The sequence below is a fragment of the Mustelus asterias genome, chromosome 17, assembly GCF_964213995.1.
Source record: "Mustelus asterias chromosome 17, sMusAst1.hap1.1, whole genome shotgun sequence".
NCBI classification, from domain to species: Eukaryota; Metazoa; Chordata; class Chondrichthyes; order Carcharhiniformes; family Triakidae; genus Mustelus; species Mustelus asterias.
The window spans coordinates 20835724-20860229 of NC_135817.1; the positions used below are offsets into that span (position 1 = coordinate 20835724).

The following is a 24506-nucleotide window of genomic DNA, read 5'->3' on the forward strand; positions in this document are numbered from 1 at the left end:
AACCTGCAAGATACGGACCAGGTGCTTGTAAACAGCATTAAAATTATGGGGTAGTTTCCTTTTTCTCTTGGCACAGACATGATTGGCCTATTTCTGCACCGTACCTGCAGGTGGCAAACCTTTTGAGAGAGCGACCGATGTGGTGAATGGCCTTTGTGGAAAACATTCTTTCCCTTCCCCTCTGTCTTCCTGCTCAAGGCACAATGTGGTGAGAGATGTATATTTCTATATTTTTGAGATTGCTTTGTGTGTAAAGAAAAGTGCGACTGGAATGCTCCCATTCTGCCATTTTGGTGGCAGACATATGTGAAGAATCAAGTGGGAACCAAAACGTCAGAAACCCGTCAGCATAAAAATAATTTGAAATTCTCCCAATGATAAGTCAGTTCTCATGCTGCCTGGTGTTGTGAAAGCCATTTACATTTTGTGAATGATCATTAAAACAGCTGCTCACTGAAATCCAGTCAGACCTTGTCAGTGGGAAATCATGGCTGCCTCAAACCAGTTTGAAAAAGAGTGCAGTGCACAAGGCGGCCTTCAGTTCACTTGAGACTTCGAGGGGAGTGCAACATACATAGCCTACTTGCCATAGTGATGTACAACTCCTGTTGCACTGAACGCCACTCTGCTGGGTAGACCAGTTCGTGCCCTCTAGCTCCATGTCAAGCTGGTCTTTATGGACAGCACTGTGATATGGGACTCATGGACCGTCCACTCAAATAGGCATGTTTGGCTGAGGGTAGGGTGCAAAGTGAGGGGAGAGGAATGAGGCAGGAGGTTTATGCAAGGGAGAGGGGGAGCAAGTGGGCCCCACAACAATGACCGAATCCAGAATATCTACAAGGATGGTTGCTGGTGTATAAGGACTACCACTTAAACAGAGGCTGATGACTCCAGTGCACCATCCTCAGACTCATGAGGAGAAGTACAACGTTGCTCACAGCGACACATGCTCCCTCAGAAGATGTGATTCAGAGGCACGAACCGCTCAGGTAGCTCTCTGCAATAGGCGCAAGAAAGGACTCCCATATGATCAGTTTGCTGTGCCCTACAGAATCTGGCTACGCAAAATGAGGAGCCCTCCCAAGAAGGACCAGAGGATGGAGTTTGAGCAACGGGCGGCACGGTAGCACAGTGGTTAGCACTGCTGCTTCACAGCTCCAGGGTCCCGGGTTCGATTCCCAGCTCGGGTCACTGTCTGTGTGGAGTTTGCACATTCTCCTCGTGTCTGCGTGGGTTTCCTCTGGGTGCTCCGGTTTCCTCCCACAGCCCAAAGATGTGCGGGTTAGGTTGATTGGCCAGGTTAAAAATTGCCCCTTAGAGTCCTGAGATGCGTAGGTTAGTGGGATTAGCGGGTAAATATGTGGGGGTAGGGCCTGGGTGGGATTGTGGTCGGTGCAGACTCGATGGGCCGAATGGCCTCCTTCTGCACTGTAGGATTTCTATGATTTCTATGATAGATGGGATAGTGGAGATGTGAAAGTGCCCATGAGAGAATACGAGTCTCCTGCAAATGGATGCACAAGATCCGTGAAGAGAGTTGCCATTTTGAGTACATGAAACCATAATGAGTTTAATAGTGGAGGGAGTCGGGAAAGGACTTACCTGGCAGAGCATTCTTCTGCTTCCTGCACTGCATAGTGCTTCTGGCATGCTTGTCAGCTGTGCTGACCTCCTGGGCAACAGACTCGTGGGCCAGAAGAGGCGGTGTTGTTGTGTTTCTTGCAGCCTTCCCTTGGATAGCGGATATGCCTCTGCATCCGGACTCCTTGAATCAAGGCTTAGGAAGCATGGTGGTTGAATCTGGGTACAGGCTTCTTCTCAAGACTGCCTGCTTTTTGCCTCTGTTATGGATCTGCAAGGTCCCTCGAAGATAGGTGGACTGAGGGTGCTGGACTGGCATTTACACATGGTGATTGGACCTTCAAACCTGCAAGCCGACGGCAGTCGGATGAATCAACTCACAACACGCCAGATAATTGAGAGATGCTCATTTGTGCATAATTAATGAGGTTCCAAGTGCAGAATGGGACACGAGTTCACACCATTCTGGCCAGTGGGAATGGCACCACCGGAAGTGCCCACCATCACATTTAGAAAGCAAAATGGAAAATCCCACCCTGACAGAGACGAGGGTTAATTGAACAGGAGGAAGAGATGTTTTCTGTGAGGTCTTAGAGATGAAAGTTCACGGTGTTAGGTTTGTGCATTTGTAATAAGAGATTATGGTGAACTTGAGTTACAAGTAAGTAGGTTGGATGTAAAATTTGCATGGTGAGATGAATGGGGAAATTGGTTTTTCAGCTGTTGAATTTGCAATTTACACAGGCTCCATAACTAAACAGGGAAGGTATATTTTTTTGACACGAAAATAGAGGCAAAATAGAAAGCAAAAAAGGTTTTCATATTTGAAGTTGAGTTCAAGATGGTGTTTGAGGATAACGGAACCCAAATTGAAAGAGAAAAAGGATATTTAAGGGAAGCCCTATACACAAGAAACAGGACAAATCCAACTCTGCCAATTACTACCCCATCAGTGATGGATGGCGTTGTTAGCGGAAAAGAGATAATTAGTGAGGTTTAAGAATTAATTAAAAATAGGATAGGCTTATATATATCTTCGTTACAAAAGTCAACATCGAACACAGAAGTCAACAATTGACCTTCATAAAATTTAAAAACACATCAGGATAACCTCCAGCTATACTTAGGACCTTGCAAAGAATGCTTGGATGACCCCTTTGTGGTACAGTGGCTAGCACTGCTGCCTCACTGCTCCAGGGACCCAGGTTCGATTCCCAGCTTGGGTCACTGTCTGTGCGTTCTCCCCGTCTCTGCACAGGTTTCCTCCCACAGTCCAAAAGGCGTGCTGGTTAGGTGCATTAGCCACGCTAAATTCTCCCTCAGTGTACCCGAACAGGCGTCTGAGTGTGGCAACTAGGGGATTTTCACAGTAACTTCATAACAGTGTTAATGTAAGCCTACTTGTGACACTAATAAATAAACTCGAAACTCTTTTAGTGATGACAAGTCCTGGAGTCAGATGGGAAGAACATTGTCTTAGTACCAGTTAGAAATAGCGGCAGTGATCATGCCAAGATAGGAGCCTCTGCAGAGGGAGCAGGCGTGATTATTATAAGATGCACCTATTCTTAGTAAAATCTATATGTATTGTCAGATCAATATTTAAACAATGCCTGTGTAGGTGCAAAGGTATTGTACAAAGATGTGCAGTTGTCGTAAACACCAGAGTTCAGATCAGCTAATTGTTGAGCTGGCTGTCCTTACATACGCTTGAACAAATGATCATAACCTGCTCTGAGTCTCCTGTGATGAGTTTGTAAGAAATCAGCGATAACAAATGATACTCGTGCATGGAACTGCCCGGGTTTCTGCTCCCTCATTCTCCTGCGTCCCCCCTCTGGCGAATGTTGGCCACCTCCTACCTCTGGTGGTCATCTCCCTAAACTCCTGCAAGTGTAACTGGGACTCCTGTGCCCGCAATCTTTCTCTTGCTCCTCCTCCTTAGCTCCAGCAGCAACCAAAACAGTAAGATCAATCGGTTGCATCACAAAAGCCATCTCGTCACTGAGGGGTGGGGGTTGGTGATGGAGAGGAACATATGTCGAGGTTAAGGAACGCTGCTTGGCCCTAGCCCATCAACATTCTCTGTCCATACTGCCACCCCCACCCACGTCCCCCAGAATCACAGACCCCCCCATTCCTCCCCCCACATGCTCCCCAGAATCACAGGACCCCCCATTCCCCCACCCACATGCTCCCCAGAATCACAGAACCTTTATAGAACCTTAGTTAGGCTGCACTTGGAATATAGTGTTCAATTCTGGTCGCCACACTACCAGAACGATGTGGAGCCTTTGGAGAGGGTACAGAAAAGATTTACCAGGATGTTGCCTGGTATGGAGGGCATCAGCTTTGAGGAGAGGTTGGAGAAACCTGGCTTGTTCTCACTGGAACGACGAAGGTTGAGGGGGTGACCTGATAGAAGTCTACAAGATTGAGAGCCATGGATAGGGTGGATAGTCAGAAGCTTTTTCCCAGGGTGGAAGAGTCAATTACTAGGGGGCACAGGTTTAAGGTGCGAGGGGCAAGGTTTAAAGGAGATGTACGAGGCAGATTTTTTTTTTAACACAGATGGTAGGTGCCCGGGACTCGTTGCCGGGAGGTAGTGGAAGCAGATACGATAGTGACTTTTAAGGGGCGTATTGACAAATACATGAATGGGATGGGAATAGAGGGGTATGATCCCCGGAAGGGTAGGAGGTTTTAGTTAAGTTGGGTAGTATGGTCGGTGCAGGCTTGGAGGGCCGAAGAGCCTGTTCTTACGCTGTAATTTTCTTTGTTCTTTGCCCCTCCATTTCCCCACCCACATGCTCCCCAGAGTCTCAGCTCCTTGAAAAGTTCAAAGGCTGCAGCAGTGCAATTTGCAAGGGCTTTGTGCACATCCTTCAGCTGGCAGAAATGCTGACTGCACTAGGACCCAGCAGCATCTACAAGACCCGAGGTCAGTGCTGAGACCAGGGTCCATGCTGCAAATCGGACGCCCTGTTGAGCAACAGCCCCCCACCTCCCCCCAACACACTTAGAGCTCCCATCAACCCTAAAAACAAAATGGCTGCAACAAAAGCAGTAGAGAGCAGTTGGATGCTAGGAACTTACCTCCTCACTAACCCTCACTGAAGGAGTGCCCGAATTGGACTTATATGGAGCATGTCTGTTTCAAGCCAATTCCGGATTGGCGAATGTGGTGGTGAGGGGATGCGGAGGGTGCCAGTAAAGTTGGACTTGCAGCCCACATGCATTCATGAAAATGCATTAAAATGGCCGTCACGACTGTTTCGGGCGTGGTCCCAATCATGGCCATTTTCAGGCCTTGGTAAAGGGGGAACCAGCACAGAGGCGGTCGCAGATTGTACTACTCGCCTCATGCCCAACTTTACCAAGTTTCTGCGCCTGAAAACGGTAAAAAAATGGGGCCCTTGATCTCATACATGTTGCCACCAGCTCAGTTACTGTGCAAACTTTAGAGGCTAGAGTATATGATTGGGATCATGGTATATCACTGGGTATAAATGGGCTGTAGCCAGGCCAGGGGAAAGAACACAAGAGCTAGTTCATCAGGCAGCACAGAGCTTAGATGAGAACATTGATGGGGGCAACATAAAGAACTCTAAAGCACATCAAGATATTTGGTGCATTGGGAGGTCTGCCAAACAACCTCTTGTCACTGTCAAGAAGCACAGAGGATCTGGTTCCAACATGACAAAGGGCATCATGCAGAACTTGGAGCCCCTCCTTTCAGAATGTAGATGGTTGCCAACTCTAGCTTTGATGGCCGACTTCTCAGCTTCCACTGCAGTTTCAGCAGAAGCTATCCAATGATTCAGGCCTGCGGTTGAAGTTCAAACTGAGGTCATGAGACCAGTGCTTGCTGCCGAGCAGGCTCAGACCTTTGTCATCATGGTTGCAGATCGGGGGGGAATGTAAACTCTCATGACATTAATTTGTGTTGACAGTTTGCTAGGATCTCGGGTTGGTGAAGCGTCAATGGGGCTGGTGACAACAGGGAGCACAAACTTCTTGTTTCTATCACAACATGCTGTCAGCGCCATTGGTGTCGCTTGTTACCCTGCCCAGACTGCTGCCAGCCCCAAGCCAAGATGAAGCCCATGGCCAGATCTTCTAGGCTTATAGATTCTTAAGGGCACCATCGTTGCCCTGCTGTGAGGCATAGGTCCTCTTGAAGCACAGTACTGTGACCATCCTTATTGAATTCCTTATTGAATCAGAGTCACCTGAGGCATTGCTTTTGGATGAGGTAGGTATGAGAAGTGCTCTCTGATCTACTTTGGAGAACTCTTCTCCCTTTCTACAGAACTTCTCTTTGCAGCCTTTGTTCCATTTACTGGCCATGTTTCAGACCTAGAAACATTGCAACTACAACCCCATACCTCTTAAAAACGTGTTGTGCCGAGGGAACCAAATCCTCTATCCTCCCTGAATGATTGCACAAACTCAACAAAGGCCTCCAAAAACAAGTCACAGCTAGAGTGACGAGCATGTGACACCTCATGTTTTGGAAGCACAAGTTAAATCAGCCAGAGTGACAGTTTGATGTCACAATCAGCTCCTGACGAAAAGGATATCACGGATGGAATGGAAAAGCAAGTGTTCCTAAAGGAAGGTGGAGGATGAAACTAGACTATACCTCATATCTCTTCCTGGTGTGGAGAAAACATAGAACATAGAACAGTACAGCACAGTACAGGCCCTTCGGCCCTCAATGTTGTGCCGGGTTTTGTCCGAAACCAAGATCAAGCTATCCCACCCACTCCCTATCATTCTGGTGTGCTCCATGTGCCTATCCAATAACCACTTGAAAGTTCCTAAAGTGTCCGACTCCACTATCACAGCAGGCAGTCCATTCCATATCCCAACCACTCTCTGAGTAAAGAACCTACCTCGTACATCCCTCCTATATCTCCCACCATGAACCTTATAGTTATAGTCTCTGAACGTCCGCTCTATCTATCCCCCTCATCATCTTATAAACCTCTATTAAGTCGCCTCTCATCCTCCGCTCTAAAGAGAAAAGCCCTAGCTCCCTCAACCTTTCCTCATAAGACCTACCCTCCAAGCCAGGCAGCATCCTGGTAAATCTCCTCTGCACTCTCTCCAATGCTTCCACATCCTTCTTATAGTGAGGTGACCAGAACTGCACACAATATTCCAAATGTGGTCTCACAAAGGTCCTGTACAGTTGCAGCATAACCCCACGGCTCTTAAACTCAAACCCCGTTAATAAACACTAACACACTATAGGCCTTCTTCACGGCTCCATCCACTTGAGTGGCAACTTTCAGAGATCTGTGGATATGAACCCAAAGATCTCTCTGTTCCTCCACAGTCCTCAGAACCCTGCCGTTGACCCTGTAATCCGCATTCAAATTTGTCCTACCAAAATGAATCACCTCGCACTTATCAGGGTTAAACTCCATCTGCCATTTTTAGGCCCAGCTCTGCATCCTATCACAGCTGTCGTGTTTTTATTAAGTATGTGCTTCTGGCAGACTAAAGCCTTGCTTTTCACCATTTATAGATGACTTGGATAAGTGAATAATAGAATTACATATCCAAGTTTGCAGTAGTCACTAAGTTAGGAGACACAGTAAGTTGCATGACTGGGAGCAGAATTTACAAGTGACAGACTGGCTAAATGAGCTAAATAAGAGTTCAATCTGATAATGTGTGGGATCACTCGCTTTGGACTTAGACAAATTGTATTATTTTCTTGATGTTAAAAGGCCAAGAGTTGTGACAGCAGAAATTTGTGTGTCCATCTATATAATTTACTAAAAGCTACAGCATGGGCACAGAATGAAATCAAGGTGGCTAATTGAAGATTGCCTTGCGAGAAAGCCAGTCATCATTCAAGGATAAGCAAATGATGTTTCAGATATATACAGACTTCAATGAGCTCCATCTGCATTCAGTTTTGGCCAATAAACTTCAGGTCTTAATGCTTTGTTGGAGCTTCAGAAAAGAAATGCCCAGCCTTCTACAATTCCAAAGCACTTGGGAGGGATATTGTACATATTCACCAGAATATCAGGGCTAAATTGTGAGAAAGTTACATAAACTTCACTTGATTCAATCGGATAGATACAGGGAAACTTTCCATTGGTGGGGAGAGTCCAAAACAAAAGAGCATAATCTTAAAATCTGAGCTAAGTCATTTAGGAATGAGTTCAGAAATGTTTTTGCACAAGAAATAGTGCAGTTTTAAACTTTCCCCAAAAGCTTGTAATAACTTCACTAATTGAAATTTTCAAGACTGAGATACAGTTTTGTCGGATAAGAGTATCAAGGCATATGGCGCAAAGTTAGGCAATTGGGCCCCGAGGTGCTGATCAAACATGTAATTAGACAGTAAAACAGAGGCTGAATTAACTACTCTTACTACTATATTTCAATTTAATCTAATATAGTATAGGAAGAAAAAAGCAAAATACTTCAGTTGTGATCTCATGAAACATTTCTTCATACCAAAAGTGATCAAATACAATTGCCTCCCAGACAGGGCAGTGCAATTGCTGTGAAAAGGAAAACTATGTTTTTATGGAAAAATAAACCAGATGGACCCAATGGTCTCCTCCATCCTTCCCCCCCCCGCTTGCCTTGACAAGTACTAATTTTCAACTACCAGCAACTTCACAAAACGATGAGGTTGGAGCTAACTATGGAAGTAATATTTTCAATTATTCAGCATATAAAAAAAGATTTCTACATGTTCTATGTTATAGAAGAGTATTGATAATGATACAAGGGGAACTATGTGGTGGTAGATAAAATTAAGGAACTAGAACATGCTTAATCATAACAAAAAAACCACAAGCAATTTTAGTTAACAACATAGAATTAAATCAAACAGACTCATATTAGACTCATCGTGTTTCTGCTGGACCTTTGAAAGAGCTATCCAATTAGGCCCATTCCTCTTTTCCAATAGCCCTGTAAGTATTTTTCTCTTTATGTATATATCCTATTCCATTCCAAAGTTGTATTGAAACTGCTACCACTATTCTTTCTGGCAATGTATTCCAAATCACAACAATTCCTGTGTAGAAAATACTTCCCAGGTCACTTTATTTTGCCAAATCTCTCTAGTGCTTACCAACCTTCTGCCACAGGAACAGCTTCTCCATATTTTCCCTATGAAACCTGTTTGTGATTTTGAACTACTATCAATATTGTCTTAACTTTCACCGCTCTCAGTAAAACAACCAGTTCCTCCAGTCTTTCCACATTAGTGAAGTTTGCATCCCTGGTACCATAGATCCTCCGCACCCTCTCCCACTACCTTGACATCCTTCCCAGTGTGTGATGATCAGAACTGAACACAGTACTCAGCAGAGGCCTACCTAATCATTGATTTTTTTTTTTAAGGTTTACTCAACTTCCTGTCTTCTTGTATGCCTTGCCTCTATAAATAAAACCAGAATTCCACATGGCCATTTTAAAGACCCTTCCAATTTCAAAGAATCATGGAGTCATACAAATTTATAGCATAGGAGGAAATTCTGCCCATCATGGCTTTGCTGGCAGAAATAGACTATCCCACTACTTTCTAAATGCGGCAAGGGTTTCTGCCTCCACCACCCTCTGGGTGAATATCTTTCTCCACCATTCCCTTCTAATTCTTCCAGCGATCACTTTACATCCATGCACCCTGGTTATCGATCTCTCTATTAAAGAAAATAGGTGCTCTTTATCCATTCGATCTGGGTCTCTCAATTTCGTACACCTAACCACTGTGCATGGTGGCACAGTGGTTAGCACTGCTGCCTCACAGCACCAGAGACCCGGGTATGATTTCAGCTCTGTCGGCGTGAAGTTTGCACGTTCTCCCATGTCGGCATGGAGTTTGCACGTTCTCCCATGTCGGCGTGGAGTTTGCACGTTCTCCCAGGTCGGCGTGGAGTTTGCACGTTCTCCCAGGTCGGCGTGGAGTTTGCACGTTCTCCCAGGTCGGCGTGGAGTTTGCACGTTCTCCCAGGTCGGCGTGGAGTTTGCACGTTCTCCCAGGTCGGCGTGGAGTTTGCACGTTCTCCCAGGTCGGCGTGGAGTTTGCACGTTCTCCCAGGTCGGCGTGGAGTTTGCACGTTCTCCTAGGTCGGCGTGGAGTTTGCACGTTCTCCCAGGTCGGCGTGGAGTTTGCACGTTCTCCCAGGTCGGCGTGGAGTTTGCACGTTCTCCCAGGTCGGCGTGGAGTTTGCACGTTCTCCCATGTCGGCGTGGGTTTCCTCCGGGAGCTCCGGTTTCCTCCTGCAGTCCAACGTTGTGCAGGTCATGAGAAACTGCCCCTTAGGTGTCCCAAGATGTGTAGGTTCGGATGATTAGTGGGGTAAATGCACAGGTGGGTAAGATATACTTTCAGAGAGTCGGTGCAGACTCGATGGGTCGAATGGATTCCTTCTGCGCTGTAGGAATTCTATGATCTCCCCTCACCCACTTTGGTTTTGTCCTGGCAGTTCACAGATTTAAGACCATATAGCCCCAGGTCTCTGTTCCTGCAACCCCTTTAAAATTGTACTGTTTAGGTTAGGTGTACAAAATTGAGACACCTAGATCGAATGGACAGGGAGCATCTATTTCCTTTAATAGAGAGATCAATAACCAGGGTGCATGGATGTAAAGTGATTGCTAGAAGAATTAGAAGGGAATCGTGGAGAAAGATTTTCACCCAGAGGGTAGTGGAGGCAGAGACCCTTGTCGCATTTAGAAAGTAGTTGGATAGGTCTATTTCTGCCAGCACAGCCATGATGAGCAGAATTTCCTCCAATGCTATAAATTTAATTTGATTTGTCACATGTATTAGTACACAGTGAAAAGTATTGTTTCTTGCGTGCTATAGAAAGCACATAAAGGCGGCACATAAAGGCGGCACATAAAGGCGGCAAGGAGAGCGTGCAGAATGTAGTATTACTGCCATAGCTAGGGTGTAGAGAAAGATCAATTTAATGCGAAGTAGGTCTATTCAAAAGCAGGGGAGAAGCTGAATTTCATTCTCTTGGATGAAATTTGATGGTAGTGTATCATGACAAACACAAAATAAAATTGACCAGCCAGCAATATAAAGTTCATTCACTCTTTATGCAATACAGCAAATGCTTTTAGAAATAGCTATTTGTAAAAGCATCTAACCAGGAGAGAAAGTTGAGTTGGTTGGAACAGATTGAGGTTAGTTTTGGATTAACATTGAATTTCACAAAGATATATGGTGAAATTTCATAAATAAAATAAATTTTCTCAGCTCCCAAATCATTTGACTTCTCAACCAGAGGGTCAGACTTGTGACCCAGGCTTCAATTGCATTAAAGAAAAACTCTTTCCATCTTCTCTTCCCAATCCTTGGAAAACAAAAAATATATTTTCTAGTGGCTGGGAATAGAATTGAAGAAACAACAATAATCTTTTCTAAAGCAATAAACAGAAGGACAGCATTGTTAGATCACCACACTGGAACATAAAGGTACTTGCGTCTTCTCTTGCCAAAGTGGAAGTAGCCAGGGAATACAATATGAATTGTACAAAAACATATTTTCTGAACCTACTTGTTTTTGATATGGTATCTTCTGGAGTGCTGGTTGTTTCCTCTTGTTCATCTGGAAGCTCTTTAATGAAATTTGAGGGAAACATTCCACTTTTACCATTGAGGATACCTTCCCACCAGCCTTCTTCAACCTGAAATACACATGACAAGTTAGAGCCAACATAGTTATATATTCTAATATCCAATCTAATACGTAAAGAAAAATTAAGTCAGTTGGCCTTAATTATATATTGCTAATGAAATACAAGACATCCATCCTTGGGGAGCTAACTTTGGAGAGTGACTTAAGCAGAAGTATAAGGGTTGGAATCCAGCCAAAACATCAATAAGATCTTTAAACTTTGCTACAACAGTTTACATGAATCAACTGTTGGAACAATAGTGCACCAAACATCCAAAATTCCAGCTGCAGCTCACCGTCAGAAGAAATTAACACTGTTGATCGGCATATAAATGATAACTTTTATTCAGGAAAGAATGAAAATATTTTCATTTTTTAAATATACTATCAATGGATTATGTAAAAGGTTAACATTCAGAAAAATGGTAAGACAGGAGAGGAAGAGGAGAAAATTGGAGCACAGCTACATGCCAAATCCACTAATGCAAACAATAAACTGATTTTTTCCCCTTCAACTAAGGGAACATAAAGACAAGCATGGAAACTGGATATTATAAAGTTACACTGGAACTCTTAAGTTTTCTTGAGAATTCTTTTGCACTAGTGTTATAATTAGAGTTTAATGTAGAATGGAGCTTTAAATGTCATACCCTCTTCGTTGGGGCAAAAGCAGAATTAAACTGGATCTCTTTGAAGTTGACTGGCTCCAAAGTGACAAGCCTGACATTAGAATATTGGAAGGATGTCAGTGTTGTGTGGCAAACGTGGTAATTTAATAATTAAACAATGTTGACTGAAGTACTCCAGGGCACTGTTGATTTAGTTGATCAATTGGATATTATGGGCTGACCATTAAGTTTTATTTACCTGTGTTTATACAGTCACATCTGGACACAATTCATGCTCTTCTCCCTTAGAGGTCAAATTCTCCATGTATGCCAACAATACACAACTTTACCTCACCAACCTACATTCCACAATTGCTACACAGTCCTGCACACCAAGAGCAAAATAGCGAAACATTTTTCTGCAATTAAACTTGGCGAGAATCAAAGCAGTCCTCAGCTCACCTCGCACAAAATTTCCTGAGTCTAAACTGCACTAACTTTCCCCAGTGCCACCTCAGAAGCATGACTTCAAGCTGAATCTTTTTCTTTGTATCTGATATTTTGCCTTAAATCACTTTCTTCCACCACTGGGACTTTCCTGACCTTCATCAAAACATCAAAAATGCTCTCCTTACCAACATTTCAAATCCACAATCCGAGTCTATTTAGAACTGTGCCGGCAAGGAATTCTCCCATTTTTCATTTACCAAATAAAAAGCCGAGCATTATTTGCTGCTGTATCCCAACACATTCATTTAAAACAACCTCTCTCCCCACTTCAGCAAAAACTATAGGTGTGTGTCTTGGGCACTCGGATGACTGGAATTCATTTCTAAATTCCAAAGAGCAGAAAAAATGTGGTTTGCATTTACTTGACACATGCACATTGTTCTAAGTGTCAGTCTAGGTTATGTGCTCAAAGAACAACAGGTTTATTTGGTAGCAAAATCCACTAGCTTTCGGAGCGCTTGCTACTCCTTCGTCAGGTGAGTGGGAGTTCTATTCACAAACATATATAAAGACACAAACTCAATTTACAAAATAATGGTTGGAATGCGAGTCTTTGCAGGTAATCAAGTCTCAAAGGTACAGACAATGTGAGTGGAGAGAGGGTTAAGCACAGGTTAAAGAGATGTGTACTGTCTCCAGCCATGACAGTTAGTGAGATTTTGCAAGCCCAGGCAAGTCGTTATGGGGGTTACAGATAGTGTGACATGAACCCAAGATCCCGGTTGAGGCCGTCTTCATGTGTGCGGAACTTGGCTATCAGTCTCTGCTCAGCGACTCTGCGCTGTCGTGTGCGTGCCGTGAAGGCCGCCTTGGAGAACGCTTACCCGAAGATCAGAGGCCGAATGCCCGTGACCGCTCAAGTGTTCCCCAACAGGAAGAGAACACTCTTACCTGGTGATTGTCGAGCGGTGTTCACTCATCTGCTGTCGTAGCGTCTGCATGGTCTCCCCAATGTACCATGCCTCGGGACATCCATTCCTGCAGTGTATCAGGTAGACAATGTTGGCCGAGTTGCAAGAGTATGCACCGTGTACCTGGTGGTTGGTGTTCTCACATGAGATGATGGCATCCGTGTCAATCATCCGGTAGGTCTTGCAGAGGTTGCTGTGGCAGGGTTGTGTGGTGTCGTGGTCACTGTTCTCCTGAAGGCTGGGTAGTTTGCTGCGGACAATAGTCTGTTTGAGGTTGTGTGGTTGTTTGAAGGCAAGAAGTGGGGGTCAGGGGATGGCCTTGGCGAGATGGTCATCTTCATCAATGACATGTTAAAGGCTCTGGAGATGTCGTAGCTTCTCCGCTCCGAGGAAGTACTGGATGATGAAGGGTACTCTTCCGTCTCCCGTGTTTGTCTTCTGAGGAGGTAGGTGCAGTTTTTCGCTGTGGCGCGTCGGAACTGTTGATCGATGAGTCGAGCGCCATATCCTATTCTTATGAGGGCATCTTTCAGCATCTGGAGGTGTCTGTTGCGATCCTCCTCATCTGAGCAGATCCTGTGTATATGGAGGGCTTGTCCGTAGGGGATGGCTTCTTTAACGTGGTTAGGGTGGAAGCTGGAGAAGTGGAGCATCATGAGGTTATCCGTGAGCTTGCGGTACAGTGAAGTGCTGAGGTGACCGTCCTTGATGGAGTTGCGTGTGTCCAAGAATGCAACCGATTCCGGAGAGTAGTCCATGGTGAGTCTGATGGTGGGATGGAACTTGTTGATGTCATCATATAGTTTTTTCAATGATTGTTCACCATGAGTGCAAAGGAAGAAAATGTCATCGATGTATCTGGTGTATAGCATCGGTTGAAGGTCCTGTGCGGTGAAGAGGTCTTGTTTGAACCTGTGCATGAAGATGTTGGCATATTGAGGTGCGTATTTTGTCCCCATGGCTGTTCCGTGTGTCTGGATGAAGGACTGGTTGTTGAAGGTGAAGGCATAGTGGTCCAGGAGGAAGCGGGTGAGTTGTAAAATTGCATCTGGAGACTGGCAGTTGTCGGCGTTGAGTACTGAGGCCGTTGCAGCAATGCCATCATCGTGGGGGATGCTGGTGTAGAGTGCCGAGACATCCATTGTGACCAGGAGTGCTCCTGGTTCAACTGCTCCATGTGTGCTGAGTTTCTGTAGGAAGTCCATAGTGTCGCGACAAAAGCTGGGGGTTCTTTGTACAATGGGTTTCAGGATGCCCTAAACGTAGCCGGAGAGGTTCTCGCACAGGGTCCCATTGCCCGATATGATGGGGCGGCCGGGTGTGTTTGCCTTGTGTATCTTCGGGAGGCAGTAGAGATCTCCAACGCGGGGAGTACGCGGGATGAGAGCACGGAGGGTGCTCTGAAGGTCCGGATCACAGGTCTTGATCAGAGTGTTGAGTTGACGGGTGTGTTCTTTGGTCGGATCTGCGGGTAACTGTCTGTAGTGTTCCTCGTTGTTCAGTTGTCAGTACACTTCTTTGCAGTAATCCGTTCTGTTCAGTATAACGATGGCCCCTCCTTTGTCTGCTGGTTTGATGACAATGTTGCGGTTGGTCTTGAGAGCGCGGATGGCATTGCGTTGTGATTGCGTTCCGACGTGCCACAGCGAAAAACCGCACCGACCTCCTCAGAAGACAAACATGGGAGACGGCAGACAGAGTACCTTTCGTCATCCAGTACGTCCCCAGAGCGGAGAAGCTACGACATCTTCTCCGGAGCCTTCAACATGTCATTGAAGACGACGAACATCTCGCCAAGGCCATCCCCACACCTTGCCTTCAAACAACCGCACCACCTCAAACAGACCATTGTCCGCAGCAAACTACCCAGCCTTCAGGAGAACAGTGACCAGGACACCACACAACCCTGCCACAGCAACCACTGCAAGACGTGCCGGATCACCGACACGGATGCCATCATCTCACGTGAGAACACCATCCACCAGGTACACGGTACATACTCTTGCAACTCGACCAACATTGTCTACCTGATAAGCATGATGTGGAGATGCCGGCGTTGGACTGGGGTAAACACAGTAAGAAGTCTCATAACACCAGGTTAAAGTCCAACAGGTTTATTTGGTAGCAAATACCATAAGCTTTCGGAGCACTGCTCCTTCGTCAGATGGAGTGGAAATGTGCTCTCAAACAGTGCACAGAGAGACAAAAATCAAGTTACAGAATACTAATTAGAATGCAAATCTCTTCAGCCAGCCAGGTCTTAAAGGTACAGACAATGTGGGTGGAGGGAGCATTCAACACAGGTTAAAGAGATGTGTATTGTCTCCAGACAGAACAGCTAGTGAGATTCTGCAAGACCAGGGGGAAAGCTGTGGGGGTTACTGATAATGTGACATAAATCCAACATCCCGGTTTAGGCCGTCCTCATGTGTGCGGAACTTGGCTATCAGTTTCTGCTCAGCAACTCTGCGCTGTCGTGTGTCGTGAAGGCCGCCTTGGAGAACGCTTACCTGAAGATCAGAGGCTGAATGCCCGTGACTGCTGAAGTGCTCCCCCACAGGAAGAGAACAGTCATGCCTGGTGATTGTCGAGCGGTGTTCATTCATCCGTTGTCGTAGCGTCTGCATGGTTTCCCCAATGTACCATGCCTCGGGACATCCTTTCCTGCAGCGTATCAGGTAGACAACGTTGGCCGAGTTGCAAGAGTAGGTACCGTGTACCTGGTAGATGGTGTTCTCACGTGAGATGATGGCATCCGTGTCGATGATCCGGCACGTCTTGCAGAGGTTGCTGTGGCAGCGTTGTGTGGTGTCGTGATCACTGTTCTCCTGAAGGTTGGGTAGTTTGCTGCGGACAATGGTCTGTTTGAGGTTGCGTGGTTGTTTGAAGGCAAGAAGTGGGGGTGTGGGGATGGCCTTGGCGAGATGTTCGTCTTCATCCGCACACAGTTCCGCCCCCGCCCCACCCCCCGCCGATCACTCCGTGTGCCGCTCCTCCCCCCACCGCCTGCAGAGTTCCACTCTCCACCAAGCACTCCTCCTGCAGAGCTCCTCCCCTGATCAACTTCCCCTGCAGAGTTCCCCCATCACTGACCCACCCCGTACTCATGCTGCACACTCCTAACAACTTGGCACTGCCAGTTATGGTAGTTTTATGCATAATACAATGGCTTCTTTTTGATACATAATAATTTCTATTTCAAAACATTAAAGCAAGTTGCTTTGAAACTTGCCTTAGGCGAGTCACTGCTTTTATAAAGTCATCATAAAATGTAATTCTGCACAGTGTTCTAAAGTAGCCAATTCTAAATTGTGAGGCCAAGTTTTGCAATGTACAAAGTTTATTTGGTCTAGCATATTGAAATCTTAGACAGTTAAATGCCAGCCCTGGAAAGGTGCTTGGCTCTCTCTCCACTCACATTATCTGTATCTTTAAGACTTGATTACCTGTAAAGACTCGCATTCCAACCATTATCTTGTAAATTGAGTTTGTGTCTATGACCTGTTCGTGAACACAAGTCCTCACTCACCTGATGAAGGAGCCTGAGACTCCAAAAGCTAATGCCAAATAAACCTGTTGGACTTTAACCTGGTGTTGTGAGACTTCTTACTGTGCTTACCCCAATCCAACACTGGCATCTCCACATCAAGGTAGTAAATACACAGCTCCATTTCACCCCCCTGTCCTGAAATCACCATATGGTTTCACAAACACCGGCTAAGCCATTGTGATATGCCCAAGTGACCATTGTTCATACAAAAAAAACTATCATATCTTGTAAAGCAGAGAGCCCTGACAACAGCATGCCTCAATAAGCATTTCCAAAGCAGATCAACTCTGGGGTCTTGCTGTGTACATCTCAATTGCTTGTACTTGTACATTGGAAATTATGAGGGGGTGAAGTCCTTCTCAACTATTTTCAGTAGAAATAATTAGTAGGAAGTTATTCTTCTGTAAAACCTAAGTGTTAGTTATATTGAAAGCTTCATTTTTTTCCTGGAATTAAAAACAGGTCTTTTCCTCCCGTAAACTTAAAACTAGCAATACCAAAATTATTTCAACATGCCTAAAGTTGACATTGCAAACACAATAGCCAAAGAGATCACAAAAATTTTCTAGATATTTTTGGCTGACTCATGTCAGTCACCAAGAATTATACTAGATTATTATGTTGTTAAAACAAGATTATGGCTCTGCTTTGAAAAATAAACATGTAGGCATCAATAGGTCAAACGTCACAGCACAAGATTCTACCACTTCATTGTTTAGCAAATCTTTCATGTGCTGATATAAATCTTTCAGAGTTTCATGGTCCAGAGTTCTGGAGACAACGGTACTGGAAATTGACAAGATTTGTTCCATTATAGTTTACAAATGGTAATTTCAGTTTTTACCAATTCCAAATACCAAATTTAAAGGAAATTTGCCAGATAGAACTTCCTAAAAAATGAAGAAAAACGCATGAGTATTGACAAATAATACATTTATATTGCCATACAAAGGAACAGTGGCTGGAATTCTCCGGCTGTTCATGCCCCACCGCCACCGAGGATGGAGAATTTGGTGCTCAGCCAAATCTCCATTCACTGCAGCGGGAGGAGAGAATCCCGGCTGTGAGCAAGGTTGATAATCCAGACCAGTATTTCCAAATTTACTACAGCAGCGATTATCGTCAATAATGTTTACTACATTGGTATTTCGGTACTCTTAAATATGCAAGCAAGTTATAGAGTAGAACTTGTATGCAAAAACAGAATTGAAAAGCTGGTTAAAAAGAGGAACATTGCAAGTATTTTTTCAAAATTAGCTTCCAGCTTCTTTAATTCCAGTTATTAAACAGCTGCTTTCAAATTATTTTTGCAAATGCTGTCAATCCGGTTTTCTTTTGCATGAGGTTTTGTTTGCTTCCTGACAGTGTGCATTTTACCCAACACAATTCTCAGCTGAGAATCTGCTAATGAGTTACATGAAACGTTCTCCTGAAGAATCTCTCTCTGGGACAATGGAAGCCAAAACCCATGTCCAGTTTGCCCTTTATAACTAAAAACTTAATTTTGGCCACACTATGTATCTTAACAAGAATCCAAAACAAGGCCAAAATAAGTTATTGATGAAAAACAGATGGAACAACCTTAAACGTCAAATAGACATGAGATCACTGCACAAAAGAGCAAGCACAAACTAAAATGGCAAACTATTTCAAGCAAGAGGCACCAATAAGCATAACACAAGCAGTCCCCGGGTTACGAACGCCCGACTTACGAATGCCCGTACTTACGTACCGACCTCCGTAAAGCCTATTATTTAAAAAAAATTGAGGTATATACAATAGTTCATACTAACGAACGGGCGGACTACATTGCGCGACGCTCAAAACACTGCGCATTTTCAGCGGTTCGTCGGCCCGAGGGAGAACAACGCCACGCCGCCATCGCCATTTTAAGTCGGACCGCGTAAACACTGTTGTGTGCGATGTGTTTTGACTTAAATTTTTCATGTGTTTACCTTCGTAATCATGGCTCCAAAGCGTAAATCTGATGCAAATGATGGTGATGCATCAAAGAAAAGGAAAACGATCACGATTGAAATGAAAGTGAAAATAATGAAGCGATCGGAGAGGTGAAACGCCAACAAACATTGGAAAAGCGTTAGGCTACAGTCGGTCAACGATCGGGACAATTATAAAGGACAAGGGGACAGTAATGGAGCATGTAAAAGGCTCTGTCCCGATGAAAGCGACAATTATCACTAAGCCACGCAGTGGTTTAATTATCGAAATGGAAAGGCTGTTGGTAATTTGGTTAGAGGATCAAAATCAGCATAATATTCCTATTCGCCTTGGCTTAGTGCAAGAAAAGGCTCAAAGCCTTTTCAGTGATTTAAAAGCTGCACGTGCAGCAAGTGAAGATGCTTGTGATGAACAATTTGTTGCGAGTAGGGGTTGGTTCAAGCGTTTCAGAGGGAGGGTAAATTTACACAATGTTAAAGCGCAAGGTGAAGCAGCGAGTGCTGCGAGAGTGTTTCCGGAAATGTTGGAAAAAATTGAGGAGGGAGGTTATGTGCCCGAGCAAATATTTAATGTAGACGAGACGGGCTTATTTTGGAAAAAAATGCCTGAAAGGACATACATTTCAAAAGAGGAAAAAATTGCTCCAGGGCATAAGGCTAATGTTATTGCTTGGTGGTAACACATCCGGGGATTGCAAGCTTAAGCCCATGCTTGTGTATCGCTCCCTAAATCCGAGGGCACTTAGCCGAATCATCAAGGCATCTCTTCCCGTTATTTGGAAGTCAAACACAAAGGCTTGGGTAACAAAAGCTCTCTTCAAAGATTGGTTCCTGAACTATTTTGTTCCTGCTGCTGAATGTCATTGCTTGGCAAAGAAGATTCCTTTCAAAATTTTCCTTGTGCTTGACAATGCCCCCGGACCTCCAAGCACTTTAGATGACCTGCACCTCAATGTAAAGGTCGTCTTTTTACCACCCAACACCACATCACTACTTCAGCCAATGGATCAGGGGGTCATAGCCTCCTTTAAGGCTTACCATTTATGCCAAACCTTCTCACAAGCAGTCAGGGCTACCCAAGATGATGCAGTGTCCTTAAAGGAGTTCTGGAGGAATTACAACATCTACGATGGCATCAAAAACATTGCAGATTCTTGGGAGGAAGTGAAGACAACCAACATGAAAGGAGCGTGGAAGAAATTGTGTCCCCAATTCGCACATGGTTTTAAGGGGTTTACATCTGAGGACATTGCCGAAGCCAGGGTTGATATTGGTAATAATCAACTGCAGTTTGACATAAATGAAGACGATGTCTTAGACTTGCTTGAATCCCATGCCAAAGAACTGACCAATGAGGACCTTATGGAGCTGGAGCAGCAGATGATAGCATTTGAGGAAGTAGTCCGGGACCTAGAAACCCCAGGACCCAAGAAGTTTTTGACGAAGGAGTTAGCTGAAGCCTTTCGTCTCATTGAAGCAGGGATGGCAAAGTTAGAGGAGCAAGATCCTAATGCAGAGAGGTTCACCAAAGTTTACCGGATAGTTACCGATAGCCTCAGCTGCTACAAGGCCATTTATAATGAGAAAAAGAAAAGCTCTGTTCAAGCCTCCCTTGATGTTTACTTTAAGGAATTACTTTAATTTTTTTATACACACACACACACAATAACCCAAGTTTTGTGTCATTTCCATTATTATTATTACTGTATTATTATATTTAAGATGTTTTAGGTAAATTATATACTATATACTAAGACAAACATTTGGACTAATTGACGCTAGATGTGAACCGTAGGTAACTGTTCTGACTTGCATACAAATTCGACTTACAGACATACTTAAAAGCGGAACTCGTTCGTAACCCGGGGACTGCCTGTAGGCCAGATTCAAGTGTAGCAGGATACCTAATTGTAACAGAAAAGTTAGATAACTCCCTGCACCTTTCAGGTCAAAACATTTTTGTCCATTAATTTGAAGAAACTGAAAACAGTGCAACAAGGAAAACAGAGCAAACTGGAATTTGAATGAATAGGTCAAAGAACTGTGTATCTCCTTAACAAATCAGGTGGAAGAACTGAGAAATAAACAGCGGAGGGAATGTAAATTAGAACAGGTGAGTGCAACATCAAATCAGGAAGAGAAGAAATGGAGAAAGAAAGAGATTAAAGTACAGAATTACAGAATGGTTACAGCACAGGAGGCCACTCAGCCCATCATGTCAGTGTAAGCCGAGAGAGAGCAATTCATCTCGTTTCACTACTCTGCTTTCTGTAGCACTGCATTTTTTCTCCTTTTCACATATTGATCCAATTTCCTTTTGAAAGCCACAAATGAATCTGCTCCCACCACTCTTAAGGCAGTGCATTTAAAATCCCAACTGCTTATGTTGACATGGCTTCTTTTGCCAACTCAGTACCTTAAATCTGTGCCCTCAGTTCTCAATCCTTCCACTGATGGTTACAGTTTCACTCCATTTACTCAATCTAGACCCCTCATGATTTTGAGTGGCTGTATCAAATCTCCTCTAAACTCTGTTCTCCAAGGAGAAAAGTCCCAACTTCTCCAATCTTCCCATGTAACAGATAAGTAAAAAGGAAAGCGTTTTTTAAAATTGACCTATTTTTGATTTGTCACGTGTATTGGAATACAGTGAAAAGCATTGTTTCTTGCGCATTAAACAGACAAAGGATACCATTCATAGAGTACATAGCAGAGAAGGAGAGTGTGCAGAGAATGCAGTGTTACAGTCATAGCTAGGGTGTAGAGAATGATCAGCTTAATATATGGTAGGTCCATTCAAAGGTATGATGGGAGCCAGCAAGGAGCTGTTCGGTTGGTACGTGATCTCAGACTTTTGTATCTTTCTCCTGGCGGAAGAAGATGGAAGAGAGTATGCTCAGGATGCATGGGGTCCTTGATTATGCTGGCCACATTTTCAAGGGAATGGGGAGTGTACATGGAGTCAATGGATGGGAGGTTGGTTTGCATGATGGACTTTTGTAGTTTCTTGAGGCCTCGGTCAGAGTAGCAGCCATACCAAGCTGTGACGCACCATAGAATCCTTTCCGGATGTATCTGTAAAAATTGGTGACAGTCGTAGCGGACATGCCAAATTCCCTTAGCCCCCTGAAAATGTAGAGGCATTGGTGGACTTTCTTGGCTATAGTGTCAGCGTGGAGGAACCAAGAAAGGTTGTTGGTGATCTGGACACTTTCTCTACAATCCATCTATACCGTATAGATGATCTGGAGGAGGGGACGGAGTGTAGGGTAACGAAGTTTGCAGACGACACAAAGATAAGTGGAAAAGTGAATCGTGTGGAGGACGGAGAAGATCTGCAGAGAGATTTGGACAGGCTGAGTGAGTGGGCGAGGATATGGCAAATGGAGTATAACGTTGATAAATGCGAGGTTATACACTTTGGAGGAAATAATAACAAATGGGATTACTATCTCAATGGAAACAAATTAAAACATGCTACCGTGCAAAGGGACCTGGGGGTCCTTGTGCATGAGACGCAAAAGCCCAGTCTGCAGGTACAACTGGTGATCAAGAAGGCAAATGGGATGTTGGCCTATATTGCGAGGGGGATAGAATATAAAAGCAGGGATGTCTTGATGCACCTGTACAGGGCATTGGTGAGGCCGCAGCTGGAATACTGTGTGCAGTATTGGTCCCCTTATATGAGGAAGGATATATTGGCATTGGAGGGAGTGCAGAGAAGGTTCACCAGGTTGATACCGGAGATGAGGGGTTTGGATTATGAGGAGAGGCTGAGGAGATTGGGTTTGTACTCGTTGGAGTTTAGAAGGATGAGGGGGGATCTTATGGAGACTTATAAGATAATGCGGGGGCTGGATAGGGTGGAGGCGGAGAGATTCTTTCCACTTAGTAAGGAAGTTAAAACTAGAGGACACAGCCTCAAAATAAAGGGGGGTCGGTTTAAGACAGAGTTGAGGAGGAACTTCTTCTCCCAGAGGGTGGTGAATCTCTGGAATTCTCTGCCCACTGAGGTGGTGGAGGCTACCTCGCTGAATATGTTTAAAGCGCGGATGGATGGATTCCTGATCGGAAAGGGAATTAAGGGTTATGGGGATCAGGCGGGTAAGTGGTACTGATCCACGTCAGATCAGCCATGATCTTATTGAATGGCGGGGCAGGCTCGAGGGGCTAGATGGCCTACTCCTGCTCCTATTTCTTATGTTCTTATATGGGGTCAAGCAACAGAAATAGACAGTCCTTTGTCAGAAACATATTTTATGGCACCAGGGTTTGAAGGTCTAGAGTCCTATAATACAAAAACTGATATTGTACTTACACAGATCTCATTTTTTAGATTTTTGTTCTCATTGCTTTAGAACAAAGAACAGTACAGCACAGGAAACAGGCCCTTCGGCCCTCCAAGCCTGTGCCGCTCCTTGGTCCAACTAGACCAATCGCTTGTATCCCTCCATTCCCAGGCTGCTCATGTGACTATCCAGATAAGTCTTAAACGATGTCAGTGTGTTTGCCTCCACCACTCTACTTGGCAGCGCATTCCAGGCCCCCACCACCCTGTGTAAAAAACATCCCTCTAATATCTGAGTTATATCTCGCCCCTCTCACCTTGAGCCCATGACCCCTTGTGATCGTCACTTCTGATCTGGGAAAAAGCTTCCCACCGTTCACCCTATCTATCCCCTTCATAATCTTGTACACCTCTATTAGATCTCCCCTCATTCTCCGTCTTTCCAGGGAGAACAAGCCCAGTTTACCCAATCTCTCCTCATAGCTAAGACCCTCCATACCAGGCAACATCCTGGTAAACCTTCTCTGCACTCTCTCGAACGCCTCCACATCCTTCTGGTAGTGCGGCGACCAGAACTGGACGCAGTACTCCAAATGTGGCCTAACCAGCGTTCTATACAGCTGCATCATCAGACTCCAACTTTTATACTCTATACCCCGTCCTATAAAGGCAAGCATACCATATGCCTTCTTCACCACCTGTGTTGCCACCTTCATGGATTTGTGGACTTGCACACCTCGGTCCCTGTGTTTCTATACTCTTGATGGCTCTGCCATTTATTGTATAACTCCTCCCTACATTATTTCTTCCAAAATGCATCACTTCGCATTTATCTGGATTAAATTCCATCTGCCACCTCTCCGCCCAATTTTCCAGCCTATCTATATCCTGCTGTATTGCCCGACAATGCTCATCGCTACCCGCAAGTCCAGCCATCTTCGTGTCATCCGCAAACTTGCTGATAACGCCAGTTACACCTTCTTCCAAATCATTTATATATATCACAAATAGCAGAGGTCCCAGTACAGAGCCCTGCGGAACACCACTGGTCACAGACCTCCAGCCGGAAAAAGACCCTTCGACTGCTACCCTCTGTCTCTTATGGCCAAGATGTGGAGATGCCGGCTGTTGAAGGTGAAGATATTGTGGTCCAGGATGAAGCGGATGAGTTGTAAAATTGCATCTGGAAACTGGCAGTTGACGGCATTGAGTACTGAGGCCGTTGCAGCAATGCCATCATCGTGGGGGATGCTGGTGTAGAGTGCCGAGATGGCCAAGCCAGTTCTCCACCCATCTAGCCACTTCTCCTTGTATCCCATGAGCCTTAACCTTCTTAACCAACCTGCCATGTGGGACTTTGTCAAATGCCTTACTGATGTTTATGTTACTTTATGTTCATTTGTTACTCAGATGAGATCCTCAAATA

The 24506-nt window shown here is 44.7% G+C and overlaps 1 protein-coding gene across 2 annotated transcripts in view; it reads right to left on the reverse strand.

The window, feature by feature from the left end:
- sh3kbp1 (SH3-domain kinase binding protein 1) overlaps window positions 1–24506 on the reverse strand; it is a 334888-nt gene that overhangs the window by 156800 nt on the left and 153582 nt on the right. For both annotated transcript variants that reach the window (XM_078232356.1, XM_078232358.1), the window contains one exon: window positions 11136–11265. In XM_078232356.1, coding sequence (XP_078088482.1) covers window positions 11136–11265 — 130 coding nt within the window. The remainder of the gene's footprint in view (window positions 1–11135; window positions 11266–24506) is intronic.